Raw genomic sequence first — 17963 nt, 5'->3', positions numbered from 1 at the left:
GTGAATAAGTGTTTCTCACAACATAAACAGCTTATAATGAAAGAAAGAAGAAAGAAGGAGGGGCCTGGGGATACCTCTAATAAAAGAAGCTGCACTTACAGGAAAGAGTTTAACCTCAAAAGAGGAAAAAAGCGGGCAACGATAAACACGGGGCACTTCAGCATGACCGGTGGCTGCGGTGCTGCCCGACACACCCACAGAGCGCAGCGTTCCCGCCCCTCTCCGCCACCACTTGTTTTGGAGGCGCTCGTGGTTCTCTCTGATTGGGCGCTGCCCTAAATCCTAAGCCCTTGCCGGGGCGGAGGCTGCGCGCGTGGACTACGGCTCCCAGCATGCCGCGCGGCTGCCGGAGGACTACAGCTCCCAGGATGCCGCGCGGCTGCCGAAGAGGCGAACGAGCGAGAAGGCGACCGTGCAGCGCGGTGGGGGCTGCGCGCGTGGGAGGACTACAGCTCCAACCATGTCTCGCGCCCTCCGGAGAACTACGACTCCCAGGATGCCGCGCGGTTACGTGGCGGGGTTTGCGCGCCGGGAGAGGCCGCGCACGGGAGGAGGCACCGCCCCCGCTGACGGCCCTCTGTTCGCCCGCCTCCCTTCCTGTGGAGGGGGTGGTGGCAGGGCAAGGGCCGCCCTCCCCCGTCAGCCGCGGCGGGTGGAGGGGCGGCGGCAGCAGCGGCAGCAGCATGAGTGGTACGGCGAGGACAGGGCTGGCCGTGCGGCTGCTGGCGGTGCTCGGCTGCGCGCTGACAGCCCGGGCCCAGGTAGGAGCCGGTGGGAACGCGTCCTGTCGGGGCGGGGGAGGCGGACGGGAGAGAGCAGTAGTGACCCACGGGCCGTGGGAAGGGAGGGAAGAGAGCAGGGGTGCCCTATGGACTGTGGTAAGGACGAGGGGAGGGAGGAAAAGGAATAGGGATGCCCCACGGGCTGTGGGAAGGGAGAGATGGCGCCAAGGGTGCCCCATGGGCCGTGGGAAGGACGAGGGGAGGGAAGGGAGCAGGGGTACCCCACGGACTTTGGGAAAGGAGGGAATAGAGCAGGGATGCCCCACGGGCCGTGGGAAGGGAGAGAGGAGAGCAGAGGTGCCCCAAGGGCCGTAGGAAGGGAGGGTAGGGAGCAGGGGTGCCCCATGGACTGTAGGAAGGACGTAGGAAAGGAGAGTAGGGAGCAGGGGCGCCCCAAGGGCTGTAGGCAGGGAGGGAAGGGAGCAGGGATGCCCCACGGACTGTGGGAAAGGCGGGAAGGGAGTCGGGATGCCCCACGGGCTGTGGGAAGGGAGAGAAGGGAACAGGGGTGCTCCACGGGCCCTGGGAAGGACGAGGGGAGGGGAGGGAAGGAAGGGAGCAGGGATGCCCCACGGGCGGTGGGAAGGGAGGAAAGAGCGAAGGTGTGCCCCACGAGTCGTGTGCAGGGAGGGAAGGGAGCAGGGATGCCCCATGGGTTTTGGGAAGGGAGGGAAGAGAGCAGGGGTGCCCCACGGGCTTTGAGAAGGGAGGGAAGGGAGCAGGGGCGCTTCCCGGGTCGTGGGAAGGGCTGCGGCCCCGTGCTCGAGCGGGGAGAGACGCAGCTGGAGGGGCGGCGGGGGCGCTCCGGAGAGACAGGGCAGTTTCAGGCCGTGTCTGGTGCACCCTCCCCAGCGTAGAAGCCTGGGGATCCCTCGCTGCAGTCTGTCCTTCCTTCTTGGTGCCCCGCGGTTGCGGCGTGCAGGGATCCTGTCCCGGCGGCTCCGGGCTGCGCGGCCACGGTTAGGGGCGAAGTGGTCTGAGCTGGGAACACCGGCAGTGCCCGTGTACCGCTCTCCAGCGGTTGTTCAACCTTGGTGGCAATGCTTGCGGTTTGTGGGGCGTTGCGTTGAGGAGCTTTGGGCTGGAGCATACCCTCAGCCTTGAGGAAGAAACTTTGGTGTCCTTATGAAGTCGATGAGAAGCCAAATGTTCGAGGGGTACTGTCAGTGCCCAGGCCTGGCTTGTGTTTGGGTCATGCCTGTTTGTCCACGTTGCAGAGTAGAATGAGCATGTTCCTCTTTTCTGTAATCTGCCTTCACAGCTTCAGAAGGACAAGTATCTGTGGTTGGGACTTTGCTGTTCATCATCAGTATGGGCATGGCTGATGTGACAGCTGGTGTCAAGTGGGGAAGGTTTTCAGCTGAGCCAAAGACTTTATACTGAGTTTACATGCCAATACAATGTCCATGTGGAACAAAGTTAGTCTTCTGTCTCAAGTTATTATTGTATTTTTTAAATTTCTGCTTTGTATACCATGTTATATTGTAAGTGACCATCCAGGGCAGTGACTAGTCTAGCATAGCTAGCTTTTACTGCTGTTTTTTTATATTACAAATTGCAGTTTTCTCAGGTTTAAAAATCTCTTGTTTTAGTAGCTATTTTGATGTAAGCAAACTCAAATTGAATTCCAGTTCTTAAAGACGTCATTAACAAGCTGGCATGGTTTTCTTAGGATGCATGGCAGAGAGATTGATTGGTGCTATTTCATAAAATTATTAGTGCATTGTATTCAGAGTTTAAATACCTAGAGGATGACTTGCACAGGGAAAAGATAAGCTAGCCATTAATTCTTGAGGTCATGTTAGTTATAGTTTTTCTCTCATTCTGCAGCTATGGCAAAGTGAAACATTAAGGAACAAAACAAGGTGTCCCGGGTGTACTTTAATTGCTTCGACAATTAGAAGACCAACAACCTGATAACACAAATAAGGTTGTTTGTACGAATAGACTGCTTGTTAGTATATGCATTGATTCCATTTTTTCTTGATGTTGAAGTGCTGAATGCATTTCTCTTTGCAGATTTCTTAAGGAGAAATTGATGCAGGTTGGATGTTGACCTTTTCTTCTGAAAGGTTGATTTATCTTGGAGAAGATAAGTTAGAAGTTTAATGTTTCTAGTACAGCTTTGATAGCTGTACAACAGCTAAACTAGATTTGATAATATATGGAAATAATTTGATAAGCATATTGGAAATACAGAAGAAATAGCAGCTACTCAATGTCAGATGAGTTCTTGAACGCAAATTATAGTAGGCTAATGCTTTTAGAGTTTATTGTAGAGTTCAAAATAATAAATGAAAAGAAAGCTTGACATGTGGCCTTTGTAATAAAACCTGTCATAATTTACAGGATAGTTTGACTCTCTATTTGTGTACTAAGTTAACTAGTATAGTTCAGTTTAAGAAAGGTCAGATACCAGTTGTGCAAATAGCAATGTAGGTCTTGCAATATGTAATTTTAACTGTGTAATGCACTGTTGATGTCTTCAATTTGAGAAAGAATGCGCTGGAAGTTCCAGGTGTTGACAAAAATGACCAATTTTCTGCACAGTCTTGCTGTGCCATCATTACACATGTTCATTACATCGAAGGCTACACCTGGACTAATAAAACCCCTGTAACTGGGGTACTTGAAGCCTGTGTTGCTGTTGTATGTGTGCTGTGAATGGACTCCACTGATGTGCAGTATTGATGTTTTGCATGTGCTGTCAAGCAATTTTATAAGTTGTGGTTTGGTACAGATGTAGCATAGTGTAATTTTAGAGCACGCCTTCCAACGAAACATTGATTTTGCTATTTTATGTATTCAAGGAGCTGACTGTTCTAGTTTTGGAAAAGTTGTGAGAAAGAAATGAAGAATTTTGTTTGCTTGCTCTTGTTACTCTAAATTAATTTTTCTCTTAATTTCTTAAACTAGTTTTAGGTTTTGAGAATGGTTTACTTGTGAAACTTCATAATGTTCTAAGTAAACTGTACTGTGTTTTGAAAGATATGTCTGAAAATCTTGATTCTAAGAGCATCTGGCCAAAGGTGTCATCTCTGTTAGTTTAACATCCTAGTTGAATAAGAAAACTGCAGCTTTTAATTTTTCTATGGGGATTTGACACTGAGTGTAACTACTGCATATTTATTTGGAACATCTTCCCCTGAAAAAGCATTTTCAGTTCTGCATAGGTAGTAAAAATATTTTTGTTAGTAGTGGATACCTTTACAAGGTGGTCATCAAAATAATTTCCTACTCTTTATCTTCTGATTCCAAAGACAATTTCTCAGATCTTTCCTGCTGCTTTCATCTTAAGAAATTATTGCCCCTCACGTAAGGTTTATCCTGTATATAAAATTTAATAATATTTGAGCAACATGTTCTGAGTTACTTTGTTGCCTTTTTATATTGTAATTAAATATACTGCTGTTTGTTTTGTGGTATGGTCTTGCCTGTAAAGACTGCGAAGTTGATTTCTGCCTATGTGTGACCAATAATGATTTCATTAAAAACGTCAAATTTTCTTATAGATTAAAATGCATGAGGGTTTTATTTCTGTACGTATCAATAATGACAAGTTTTGTCTTCTAACTGAAGCTATCAGTTATGTGAGCTGTGAACTTTCTCAGCTTTTGGAGAACCTGTAATTGCACACAGGCTGTTTGCCCAGGTTTGAGGTTAGGTAACCTTAACAAGGCAAGCATAAAAGCGTGGAAGACTTTAAGTAACTTCCCTTAAATGAGTTTTACTTTGTTGCCATATGTACTCTGCAGAGTTATGACAGCCTATTCAGTGCCTCAGGAAGAGCAAGATCTACATAAGGGGGATTTTCTACTTAAATGCTTTATTGCCATAACCTCATGTGTTATTCTCACAGGGGGCTGGGGGAAGTCTGTTTTCTAGGCCTCCTTTATGCTTCATAAAAGAGTAGAAGCCTACAGTTCAGTTTCTAGTGACTCTGTTACATCAAGCTTGGTTATATAAGGGTATCTGTTCTGTAAAGTAGTGGAGTGATTTATCATGCATAAAACAGATTAGATGATTCCATAAGCTCATCTATGTGAAATCTGCGGAGAAAAAAAAAAGCCATGAAATATTTTTCATCTGCTTTTGCACATTACCTTTTAATAGTTAGAAGTTCTTTTAAGCCCATGCAAGATAAGATGTGTGGGATTTCCTGTTTTATGCGCTTTTTAGGCATATTGATGAATTTCTTATCTGGCAGAAGAATAGTAGTAAACAGCAGTGTTTGGTTCTGTTGCCTTAGACATGCTCTAAAGCCTTCGAACTTACCTTTGAAAGGCCATCTGCATAGGGGTGGTTAGTTTAGGTTTCATGAAATTTATCTTACGAATGTTCACAGAACCACACTTCCTGTGTTTCTGCCTTTCACATATACACTATAAGGGTCTCAGCAAAAGTGTTGCCATATGTTAGTCTACTAAATTAATTGGGTCTGTCTTCTCTACTGTTTTGCATAGTTCTGCCTTCCTCTCCCATGCTGGCAGTAGCGCTTCTGCACTTGTGTGCACACCTTTTCGTAGAGGTGTTGTTAAGCTCTTGCAGTACTTTGAACATGCCTGGTATTCTGGCACAAGAAGAGGGATGGGACCTGGAAAGATCAGACTTAGTTTTACAACAGCTTTACAATGTAGGTACTTGGATCTGGTTTTACTAGTATTTATTTTTAAAACCTAACTGTGAATGTACTATCTTCTTGGACACAAAAGTACCTATTCCCCTTTCTCCCATGCCTCTAAGCAAACTAACCAGTGTGTTCTTACACTTTGAGAGAATTATACAGATGAGAATGCATGATTGTGGGTTTTTTTAGGCAATTTAGCTGATGAGTTATATGTACAGTTGGATATACAGCTCTGATGTGCTAATACACCATAGTTTTTAAAATCTTGCTGCCCATTCTGCAGAAAGTTATAGGGGCTGAATCTGTCAACAAATTTTAGGGCTGAAAGTGTTCATCTGGCTGACATTGATTTAGCATTGCATTTAGAGTGCTAAGGTCTTATTTGTTAGGTACGTAAGGTACGTTGTATTTTAATGATGAGAAATAAGTTTTTTGCTATGGAACTGCATTATAGTATTTCCTTTGACTGCTATAGTTTTCTCTCTAGAGAGTTTTTCTGTAGTTAATGTTGCATTTCTTGACTAAAAATAAATTTTTATGTGTTTTTTAATAGCTCACAGGAGTCCTAGATGATTGTTTATGTGACATAGAAAGCATCGATGACTTCAATACTTTCAAGATCTTCCCCAAAATACAGAAACTGCAAGAACGTGATTACTTCAGATATTATAAGGTACAATTAGAATGGTATTTTCCTGAGTAATTTAAATAAAATCAAGAAAATGTAGAGGAGATTACATATCAAATCAACTTGTCTATATTAAGTTGTCTTTTAGAAGCCCACAGCTCTTTTAATTTGGTTGTAACAGGTTTTCAGTTGCTGACAGTTAAATTGGTAGTAAGTCATGTTTGAGTTAATCCTGGAGTCAATGACAGTAAATCATGACTGGTTTAATTCACCTGATAAACGGTAATTTTAAAGGTAGTGTCTTTGTATTGCGGCATCTAGAAAAGGATTGCATATTAGCAGTTTTCTGACACCATGCAGTGCTTATCTTCTAAGAAATGTGCATAATTTGAAATGGAAATATTGCAATGATTTCCTTTTCTTATAAGTTACTGTCCTAGTTCTGATTTTACTGTTTGCTGTCTAGGGAACTGTTATTCTTTTGAAAAATAGGTAAAAATATTCAATTTTCAAGTAGTATGTAATACCACTTTTTTATGTCTTTAAACATTTTTTAACTATATTAGAATCTGATTAGCAAAGTAAGACTTTGAAGGCTGATACTTCCCTTTTCAGATATGCTTAACTTGAAAATGAAGTTGCATTTTGACTGAGCTAATCAGATGATTGTCTGCCACTGGAAAAAGGCGGTTCCACTCCTTCAGGGCAGACTGTCCAGTCTCTTCCCTGGTTTTAGCTCTTGGGACCATTTGACTGTGCGTTAGGCCAGTGCATCTCTTTTTGGTTTGGATGCTTGGGTTTGGTGGTTGGTTTGGTGGGTTTTTTTTTGTTTGTTTGTTTGTTTTTTCTTGTCTTTTCCTCAGGATGTAGCAAGTTATCTAGCTGATCTGGAATCAGACAAGTATTGAACTCATGCAAGATGAGGTTATGAATGTGAGGAAGGAGAAAAAGGCACTAGAGTCTTCCCTTTCTAGTCTGAGCAAGCAGTAATGTGTAACGTCACCTTCAATCTCCTCCTGCTACATGATACAATTCTAACTTCACTCTTCAGGTGAAATGAGATATGTGCAACTTCAGTTATAATGCATCACATAGGAGTGCTAATTAGGCTCTCCAGAGGCAACAGAGAGATACAAAACAAAATATTTGAAGAAGAGGAGCAACAGGTATACAAGGTTTCATTAAAAAGTAATTTCATCCTGCAAATTTAGAGCTAATCTTCATTTCAGTAGCAGTTCTGCAGGCCATACTTTAATGGTGTGTTGTAATCCTACCTCATCTTTCTACCAATCTTCCTAATAGATGGGCAATTAAAAGAGCCAGTGTGCAGTCTACTCATCACCACACATTTAGTACTTCCAGTTGTGACAAGCAAACAGAATAAATAAATCAGAAAGTTTTATACCCTTTCACCTCTGAATAAGAAACAGAGGCTTTTTTAATGTCCCTGCACAGAATCATGGAAGTGCTTTTGAGCACATAGATGGATGTGGAACTTGTGAGGGATGCAATGGTCATCTAGGTCAGCTATTGTGTAGCTAAATACTGAATAAGCATAGGGGCAGTATGCTTCTCCTGGGAGTGAAAACACTCCTGCTCTGAAGGAATTTAATTTGTAATGGAAATTTGGATCGTAAACTCTTGTAACTACAGCCACAGTATTCCTATTGTTTTACTAGTTCAACAGTCATAAAAGAACTCAAACTGTAATGTGTAATACTGAATGGAATAACTAGTTTTTATTTAAAGGCCTAAGAAATTTTTCTTCTTAAAGTTGCTGAAGTTGTGCTAGGTGGTTTCTAGACAGCAGAACACTTCTCAATGAAAGAAAGAAAAGAATAAATAATTTTGTCTCTGTATAGTTTTATACATCAAAACAAAACTGTGGAAGCCTTGTGACAAGGAATCTAACTGTGACAAGTTAGATAACTGTGAATCTAATCTCTGACATGTATTGAATGATACTTCAAATTATAATAATGGAATCTAATACATCAGACTCTGAAGAAAGTAGGATGTTTTGTGTAATCAGTGCGTAATTGGTATTGATTAAAGTACAAGTGCTATACAACCTCAGTTTGTCTCACAAGTACTTGTGTGCATGCTGGGTTTTAGTGCTTTTGAGTCATTCTGGGACTAGTGTATCATGATTTGCAGGCATTCTTTCTGAATTAATCTGCAGTTTAGAAGCAGTATTCTTTTCTTTGCAGTGTTCCTCTTTGTATGAACAATGACTGCTTAGTTATTTTTATCTTCCTAAATGTGATAGCATTTCTTATTGTTAGAGCTTATTTTGAAGAAGGTTGTAGTCTATGTTAGCTGGTCTTTTTTTGGTAGGAAGTGGTGGGAGGGGCATGTTTTATATAATAGCTCTTAAGAGGATGTAAAATGTAACACTTTTGTTGTTTATTTCAAGCAAGTTTTGTTGTTTATTTCAAGCAAGTGTGAACAATTGAGTGAACGTGTAAAACAGATTATAAAATTTTAGTGTGTTTTCCTTACGGATGGTGTTTGTGAATTGAATGGAGGAAATGGAGTGGGAAAAGCAACCTAAAGTCTCTGCTTTTGATATATCTGTGTTAGCATGGCTAGAACTGTAGCTAGAAGATAGATGTCATCACTCCAAAGAAGTTGTACCATCTGCTTACTGTCATTAGGGTTTTTTTTTAACTGAGGAATCTCTTTAACATTTTAAAGCTGCATTTATAATTCCTAATCATGCTGAATAACTACATCAAATTGGAAACCTGGAAAACAGTCTTTCCTTCACGTGTTACATAGCAGTTATCTTTTTATGCATATTTTGAAAATACATAAAACTTACTTGCTGAAAGGATCGATAGAGGAATTCCGTAAGGGCAGCTGAGGAAGTCAAACATTAAGTTTGCTCTTTGGGGATCTTTTGTGGTAATGATGGAACACTTGAAGAGGGAATTCTTTTTGTTTTGTTTTAATAATGGTGTATATATCGCCACATAATTTATCCTTCAAGCGTTAAAGGTTGTTTATTTCTGATACATAGTTTTGATTTTTTCTTTGCTGTCAAAATTAAGGTAATAGACTGGGAAGAGAGTAAAATCTGGCTATAATGAGTCTTAAATTGTTTGTATTGTGGCTGCTTTGTATCAGAGGCTCATTGATCTAGTTTTTGTTACGCTTAGTACATTATGTATAGTGCTGCAGGTAAAGAGTGAATTTGATTCACTATTGCTAAGGCTCTGGTTTGACAATTCAATAAATGTAGCTATTGGGCTTCTATTCCTGTATTTCCCCCCCAAAAGCAGGCCACTTAGAGCAAATCACTGACCCAGTATAAATCTACTTTGCAAGTTAAATGTATTCAAAGCACAAAGGTTTGTTTTTTTTAATGGAATAATTGTTCAAGACTGCTCAGCGATTTCACGTTTTCTCCAAATTAAAAGATTGAGTAGTGTTTCTTTTCTCATAGCAGGAACCTTTCAGTAGACATGCAGTAGACTCCCAGGTTCATGAGAGCGTAGGATCTGGAGTTTGGTTACCAGTTTTTTGCTTAAGGGGCTGCTCTGTCACTCATGTAGTAGACCTTTAAGCTTTGTTTCCTGTCTGTGTTTCTCCTTATGCAAAGTGAAAGTACAGGATATAGATTACATTAATTAGAAATTTTTTCCTATGTGTAAGGGGAAAACATGTTTTTCTGAAGGCTGAATTGGTGAAGCGTTCAGTCTCAATCTGCTGACCTGTCGGGTATAGCGTGAATACTGTTCCTTGTTGTGTGTGACTATTAGTTTACTGTACAGCTTGTATGTATTCTTTCTAGAAGCTAGAATAAGGATTAGTTTTCTGACTTAAGATTTATAGATTTAAATGATTTTTATAAACATATTTATAATTCTTAGTTTTTTTGTGTTGAAACTGCTCTAGGGCCTGATGCCATCCTTGGAGTATCAGGCTTAGCTTCTCAGTATGTTTCATAGAATTCCTGCTGTGTCTGAACACAGAATCAAATTCAATATCTGCAACAGTTTCAAACAAGTGACACATCAAATCATTCAAGATGTAGTTTGGATATAAATAGTGACTTCAATTGAATATCTTCATGAATAGTATATATCAACTGAAGAAAAATAATACAAGCTCTGCTGAAGGAAGACAAAGTAAAAAAAATTGTTGTTGTGGAGGGTGTTTCATTATTTTAAAAGTTTATAAAACTGACTACCTGGGAAATTGTGATTGCTACTAAAGAGGTAAATGTTTAGTATTTTATTTGTAAAGTTACATTTCAAAGATGTCCTTCTGCAGTGTTTCTGGTTATAATACAGGACAAACTTTAGTTTGTAGTCTTCAGTTTAGAAGTGACGAGGTGGAAGTGTCTTATCAGTAATCTTTGTTGGTTTGTATGTTAGTATGTGTAAGGCTAATGTGAAAGAAAGCTGCAATATTTTTCTTCACTGACTTTCACATTGACTATCCAAGTGAAATGCAGTAAAGTGTTTGAATCACTTACCATGTATTAGACACTAATGTATGTGATACTCCCTGCTCTTGTTGTGCCATTTGATGACAAGTAGGAGCACTAATCATCACAGGATTTGCTGGAAATGTTTCTGAAGTGGTTTCTCTTCATTATTTGTATTTTTACTATGGCAGCTCTCTAGTTTGAGGCCATTATTATACTCATTCTTCCTTGACTAGCTATGATGTGTTGTAATGATTGCTTGTTTTTTTATTGCTTAAAATCTGAAATCATCCAAGCACTTACTTGAATCAGTAAAGTTGTGCACTAGTCTGCTTTCCACCAAATGTGTTTTCTTGATCAATATAGTACCAATACAACTGACTGTAAGTACAACCATTTTAGAGCTGCACGTCTGATTTGCCTTCTTTTTAGTAGTTTATTTACTGCTTTGAAGTTAAATTAGTAGTGAGACATTTAATTTTTGCTTTAATGTATTATGAGTTTGTGTCCACCGGAGACCATTATCACTAACAATACCATTGCAGCAATTTTCAGCTTATATATTCAGAGGGAAAGTAGTTAGAAGAAACCAACCAACCAAACCCCCACAAAACTCCCCATGCTTAAAGTTCTAAATCTAACGTTTTTTCCTTGTATCTTCTCCTTTTTTTGTGAAGGTTTTCCTGATACTGAGAGCTCTCTGTTTTAAAGTTGCTTTATGTGACTGTTGATTGTAAACTTTGGTTTTGTATGTTTAGGTGAACCTGAAGAGACCATGTCCATTTTGGGCTGATGATGGCCATTGTTCTATCAAAGATTGCCATGTAGAGCCTTGTCCTGAGGTATGGATCAAATAATATGAAGTAGAAAAAGCTTGTTTGATTGAAAAGTTCTCTAATTTGCAGTGACATTTTAACAATAAAATAAATAACTTAAGTCTTTTCTAAACTCTAGCGCTGTTTTGGATGTAACTTGTTGAAAAGGTAAAGGAGCAAGCTAATTATATAAAAACGAGTATGCTTTAACCTCTGTAGGAGTTATATTTAATTTGTAAATTTTAATCAAGCATAATAATTTTTATGAACAGTGTAAAAACCAGGTGGTTTGATTTTTTTTTTAAATTTTGTTTTTAGAGCAAAATACCTGTTGGAATTAAAGCTGGCAGCTCTAATAAGGTAAGTGGTCATTGACTTTTTAAGTTCTTTCTGATTTTTTTTTTTTGTTTAACATTACAGTAGGCTTGTGGCTTTTTATTACAAACCTTCAGTCTTGACATAATGCTGCAGTTGTTAATGTTAACTGATCAGATCATGTATGCAGCTTTACATTTTTACTTTTATTTATAATAGAGTTTCTGACACAGCTGATACTATTGTCATTCTGAGTGTATTGAAGCAGACATTGGAAGTGAAAAATCAGACACATTTTCCTCTCACCACAAAGAAGAAAATGGGTTAGCTTCTTTGGGAAGTGGGTATATTTGCTATGGTTGTTTCCTTTGAATTGCCTTGTGGGTTGTTGCAACCAGCTGCAGTACTGAAAGTTAAGCGATTCTGCACCCTTAATCTGTAGTAGAACAAAGACACTTAATATCTCCTGCTTCTCTGTCAGAAAACTAAATATTTCCGCAGCAAAATTGTCATCAAGACTGACGTAAATCTTAACTACATCATTTTCATACTACTTATGATTCAGTTAAAGATCTTGGAACAAATTAAAGGTCGACAATCTCATTTAATATCACTTTTAAGGAAACATCAAACTTATCTTAATATGAATGTTTTGTTTCAAGGACTATGCAAGTATTGTGCTGTTAGCCTGTGCTTTTGGGAAAGTCCTGCATTTTACAGACTATCCTTAAAGTATTGCTTTCTTTTTAAAAGAAAAAAAAAAAGTTTTATTTCCTCTGAGGATGTACTTATCCAGTTTCTCTCTTTCATCCTAATAGTGTCTGCTTTGGAAAGGTTAAAAAAAAAAAGGCATCTTTTTAATAATGAGAGCTGTAATCTCTTGAGTAGATTCTACTCACGCTAGAATCCTGTGGAGATATTTTCTGTGGTCTAAGCGCTTGGCCTCTGTGCAGTTTCCGATTGTTCTTCTCTCTTATTATAGATGTGTTTGTAAACTTCTAGCATTGTTTAGGCTTTTGTGGGGGACTTTTTTGTTTGTTTGTTGAACCATAGAGAGAACAGGTCTTTTGAAAGCTTCCCAAGCTACAAAGACCAAGTTTATACTTGTACAGCTTCCCTGCAGAAATGCAGTTAGCAGTAGAGGATCTCTTCTTAATTCTTGGCAACAACGTAAGCTTTTTGAAATGGTGCTAGAGAGACACAAAGTAGTTCCCTTTCTATAGTCCTGTTTCATTTGAATGATGAACAAATTTTGTGGGTCTAGACACTAAAGACGTGACAGTTGTGTTAATCTTTAAAGTGGGGGACAGGATGCAGTAATTCAATGATACAACATTAATATTTTACTTCTTGCCCACCTCTTATATTTTCTTCCAGAAACTGCTCTTAGGAGATCCTGCTTTTGCAGGAACAGGTACTTCGTCCTCATCTCATCAGTGGTCTCAGAGCACTGATCCAGTAGTTGCTGTTAAACACTGGAGAATAGTGAAGCCTGGAAATGTGTTGTGATTTGGATGATCATTCTGTTTGAAGCCATACATTTAGGTCTATATTCTTGGCAGTAATTTTTCTACTTCAGGGTAGGGATTGGTTTGCAGCTCTAGACATGCAAAATGTTTGCTTCAGCTTCTCAGTATGTTATTTCATCAGCAGTATCTGTTTCATTTTAGGTCAGATCCATTTCTTGTTCAGATTCTTCTATTTAACATCCGTATAATGTTAAAGAATGAGCTCCAGACCTTGCAAATCCAAGAAAACTGAGTGACAAGTTCCTTCTAGAGTAATTACTTGTTATGGGCAAGGACCCTAACAAAGTTTAATTTATTTCATATTTTAATCATCTTAACTACTTTGGTCTTCAGTAGGTTCTGTTGTTTTTCCTTGTATTGATTCTGGCAAACATATTTTTCAAGCAAGTCATCTTGCTTACTCGTGTGGACAGTTTTAATTAATTCCTTTCTTTTTTGAGAAGTATTGTGGTGTGATACTTTTGCCTCTGTCTTTACCAGTATAGCTGGACCCAGATCACAGGAGCACATAGCTACAACAATGCATGGATTGACCCACTGGTAGTGGAGGTCTATGGCTTCTTATGAGAACTCAACCCACATAAATCTATGGGCCTCAATGGAATCCATTCCAGGCTGTTAAGGGAAGTAGCTGATGTTGTTGCAAGGCACCATCTATAATCTTGGAAAAATCATAAACATCAGAGGATATTCCTAATGACTGAAAAAGGGCAAATTTCACTCACATCTATGAGAGCCTAGGAGACTGCAGACCCATTAGTCTTACTTTAGTCTCTGGGAAAGTAATAGAATTAGTCCTCCTAGAAAGTATTAAAAACCAAATAAAGCAGATGATTAGAGCAAAAGCAACACGGATTTGCCAAAGGCAAGTCATGTCATGCTAACCTGATTGTCTTCTACAACAAAATAATTTCTTCTGTCAACATGGGGAGGGCAGTGGATGTCATTTATCGGGACTTCAGCAAAGTATTTGCTGTTTCCCACAGCCTTCTCCTGGACAAACTGGCAAGATACAGATTGGATGGGTGATCTGCAAGATGGGTAGGAATTGGCTAACGAGAGGCACTCAGGGGTGGTAATCAATATTTTTTCACTCAGGCTGGAAGCCCATCATAAGTGGTGTCCCCGAGGGATCAATATCAGGCCCCATACTATTCAAAATGTTCATGAATTATGGGATTGAAAGCACCCTTACTAAGTTTGCTGGTGACACCAAACTGGCTGATGAGATGGACGCGTCAGAAATGAGAGCTTTCTTACAGAGAAACCTGGACAGGCTAGAAGAGTGGCCTGGCAAGAACAGTATGAAGTTTAACAAAGACAAGTGCAAAGTTCTGTACCTGGTGCAATGTAACCAAAGAACCCAATACATGCTAGGATCTGTGCAGCTGGGGAGCAGCCTTGGTGACAGGACCTGAAGATCCTGGTGGTCATCAAGCTGAACATGAGTCAGCAGTGTACTGCTGCAGCAACAAAGACAAATTGGGTCCTGGGCTGTATCTACAGGGGTATTTCTAGCAGAGATAGACAGGTGATCATCCTACTCAGCACTTGTCACTCTGCACCTGGAATAAATACTGTATCCAGTTCTGGACCCCACAATGCAAAAACAGTATGGAGAGACTGCAGAGAGTCCAAAGGGGAGGCCACAAAGATGATTAGAGGGCTGGATGGAGAGCCTGCCCTGTGAGGAAATACTGAAGGAGTTAGGTCTTTTCTTCCTGGAGACCTCCTCATGGTAGTCCAATCCTTAAAGGGTGATTGCAAAGAGGACAGAGTCTTTCCCATCACAAGGAGCCACATGGAAAAGATATGGGGCAATGGCTACAAGTTGCTCCAGGAGAGGCTTCATCTTGATTTAAGAATTCTTTTACAGTAAGAACAATCAGTTACTGGAACAACCTCTCCAGGGATGTGGTAGAGTCCCCATCACTGGAGGTTTTCAACATATGACTGGACAGGGTGCTAGATAATCTCATCTAGTCTCACTTTCCCATGACAGGTTGAACCAGATGATCTTTTGAAGTCCTGTACAACCTGGGCTGCTCTGCGATTCTGTGATGTGCATGCATTGCAGATAAGAAACCATACAACTTTTCTAAATGCATATGGGAAATAAGAGGAGTTTGGCATCTTGACCACAAGTCTGTCCTTGGAAATGAATTGTTCTCTCTTCTAAAATTTATCAAATTATTACTGTTGCTTAATATTTCTGTGGGGTTGACTGAAGCCTCTACCCCATGCTTTTTTTTTTTTTTTTTTTTGAGCTGGTGTTAGGATATATGTGCCCTGGAGTGAAGGAAAGCCAGCAGTTTGGCTTTATGTAATTAATCAGTTGCTTAACATTAAATTCATTTCTGTATTTCTGAATGGTTGTGACAAGATAGAAATCTTTGTAAACCTAAAACTAAATCTGCAAAAGAAAACACACACAGAAAACCCAACACAAATTCCCACTAAAATAGATAATTGGGTTGGTTTATCTTTTAAGAGAGCACTGATACTGTCTGTTATGTTCCAAAACTGTTAGAAGGATTTTCTGAGCTTTAAGCCGACAGACGTAACAAATTCCCTGCTGATATAACCATATTATTGTAGAATAGTAGAACTTAATTTTTAGTTCTTCACATCTTTTACTTGAAAGTATTCTAATAGTAAAAGTCTATTTTAATGGATTACTTTTTAAAAAAATACTGTAGAATCAGAGTTCAGTACTTCAATTCTGGCTTTGAAATAGTCAAAATTCCAGTTCAGATTGAAAAGCCTCTCTTGCAGACCTAAGCATGTCTGAAACATGCTAACAGATAGGAATAAATGAAACATGAGAGGGAAGTGGCCAAAAGTAATATAATTTCCTACTGAAATGACCAATGAAACTTGGAGTATAATTATGCCAGCAAAATCCAAGGTGTGTTTTTAGATGTGTTATAGCTTGTCTTCCCAAAACCTTTTACAACAATGTATCTAAGTATCTGAAACACTTTAGAACTCTATTTTTTTTAATTTTTTTTTTAAAAAAGGCAAACCAAACAAATCTTTACATATTTAGCTGAATTTTCTGTCATAGTTAAAAGAGTGAAATTGGCCTGATGAAATCAAGTGAAGGTAAACAGCAATAAGGAATAGTCCTGAGGATTTTCCCTGGTACTAGCCAGTTCACTGGTAAACCTAGAAATACTCTTCATGGCATCTGTTCTCAAAGGATTTTAGGTTAATTAATTTGTATATTAAATATAAACTTTCTTACAGTATTCAAAAGCGGCAAATAATTCCAAAGAATTGGAAGACTGTGAGCAAGCTAACAAACTGGGAGCAGTTAACAGTACCTTAAGGTATGCTGTGATTTGCAGTACAAAAATAGTAACAAAAGAGTATTTAATTTTGTCTGTCTTGTTTTTTGCAATGTCCTGGATTTTGTTCTTCATTCTTTCCGTAGCCCATTAGAAAGTAAATGTGAAATGATGCAAGGACATCAGAAGGTAAAGGTGTTAAGTGATAAGCAGACTTTCCTTTTTTAAAAAAGTGCACTTTAATATGATTTGAAAGAGGTATTTTGCAGCATCAAGAGTTGGAGGAAACTTGCAGATAGATCCACCTTTTTCTACTTTTTAGCAGTATCAATCTTTGTTCTTGATGACAGTGCTGCCTTAAGAATTTCTGTCCTCCTCTGCCCCTCTGTTACACTTATTTGCCTGTTTTTTGATCATTCAGCGAACCAGATCAGGGAGCTTGCATGTTACTTTTATTTTGGCAAAGTTATTTTTAGCTTGGATCAATTCCCTGATCTTGCTTATTGTGTGGCACAGTCAAGGTTGGGGGGAGGAATTCTGCAGGGTAGTGTTGCCCTCAACACCACTTGGAAAAGCTTGAATTCTACTAGATTCCTCACCTATAAAAAAAGCAGGAACAGAAATATCAGTTCTTCACTGTTCTTGATGTGTTGTCTTTGGATAGCAGTATTTCTGCGTGACAGGGATGTTGAAACTCTTCTGTCAGTGACAAAACGGGACTGCCATGAAGAAGCAACTGCTTCTGCCTGGCATGCGGTGTTTTAAAGCAAACTGGGTAGAGCCCTAATCCAAGTGGTTTTAGGAGAAATAAGAAACTATTAATCCTCTTGTATTCCTACAGGGTGAAAAAGAGATTGAGTACACATATGGAGAGCTAAAGAGAATGTCTTTTGTGAGAGTAGAATAGACAATCGAAGTTGGGAGAGGGCAGGTAATGCATCCTGCAAGTGCAGGAAGAGTTTTTGCTTTGTAGGCAAACTTCTGCATTCTCTACATAGCAGTGCATCATCCCCATGGCTTTGGGTTATTTTCCTTTATCAGCTGTGTTTTTTGTGATTATCAAATCTTGCCTGCTAGTAATTACTGAAGAATTTCCTTGACTAATACCAACTATTAAGTCTGTTATTGTGATATGGCAGAAAATTAGAAATGCATCTTGTTAAAGAATTGCCTCTGTAGAATTGAGCTAGAATTCGATCAAACGGAATAGATGGCTTTTGTTATTTAGCAGTGTTTTGCTACACCCTGGAGCAGAGTTCCCAGTCTTAACTGTGCTTATGTTTTGTTGTCAGTAGTGTGGTATCAGTAGTTCTGTGCTGCACATGTGCGTGGAAGAAAAAAATCAGCTTTTGGCACTGTTTGTGTTTCATAGTGAGGAAACTTTGAAGTGCTTTTCTCTCTGGTACAGTACACCTTTAAAATGCTAGGATGAGTGAAATACCATTGTTATTTAAAGGGCTTAAATCAAATCATATCCTTAGTCATTTAGCCTAGAAGGAGAGTTTAAATGATGATTCCACCTCCCCCCTTCCCCAAGTGACA

The 17963-nt window shown here is 39.5% G+C and overlaps 1 protein-coding gene across 2 annotated transcripts in view; it reads left to right on the top strand.

Moving 5' to 3' along the window:
- Window positions 1-378: 378 nt before the first annotated feature.
- ERO1B (endoplasmic reticulum oxidoreductase 1 beta) overlaps window positions 379-17963 on the top strand; it is a 32515-nt gene continuing 14930 nt past the window's right edge. For both annotated transcript variants that reach the window (XM_054062731.1, XM_054062732.1), the window contains exons 1-5: window positions 379-761; window positions 5963-6082; window positions 11231-11314; window positions 11606-11647; window positions 16381-16463. In XM_054062731.1, the coding sequence (XP_053918706.1) occupies window positions 684-761; window positions 5963-6082; window positions 11231-11314; window positions 11606-11647; window positions 16381-16463 (407 nt within the window). In that variant the 5' untranslated portion in view covers window positions 379-683. The remainder of the gene's footprint in view (window positions 762-5962; window positions 6083-11230; window positions 11315-11605; window positions 11648-16380; window positions 16464-17963) is intronic.

The sequence above is a fragment of the Cuculus canorus genome, chromosome 3 (genome assembly GCF_017976375.1).
Source record: "Cuculus canorus isolate bCucCan1 chromosome 3, bCucCan1.pri, whole genome shotgun sequence".
Taxonomy (NCBI): domain Eukaryota; kingdom Metazoa; phylum Chordata; class Aves; order Cuculiformes; family Cuculidae; genus Cuculus; species Cuculus canorus.
The sequence above is the reverse complement of the archived record's forward strand: the minus strand, read 5'-3'. Positions and strand labels throughout refer to the sequence as shown.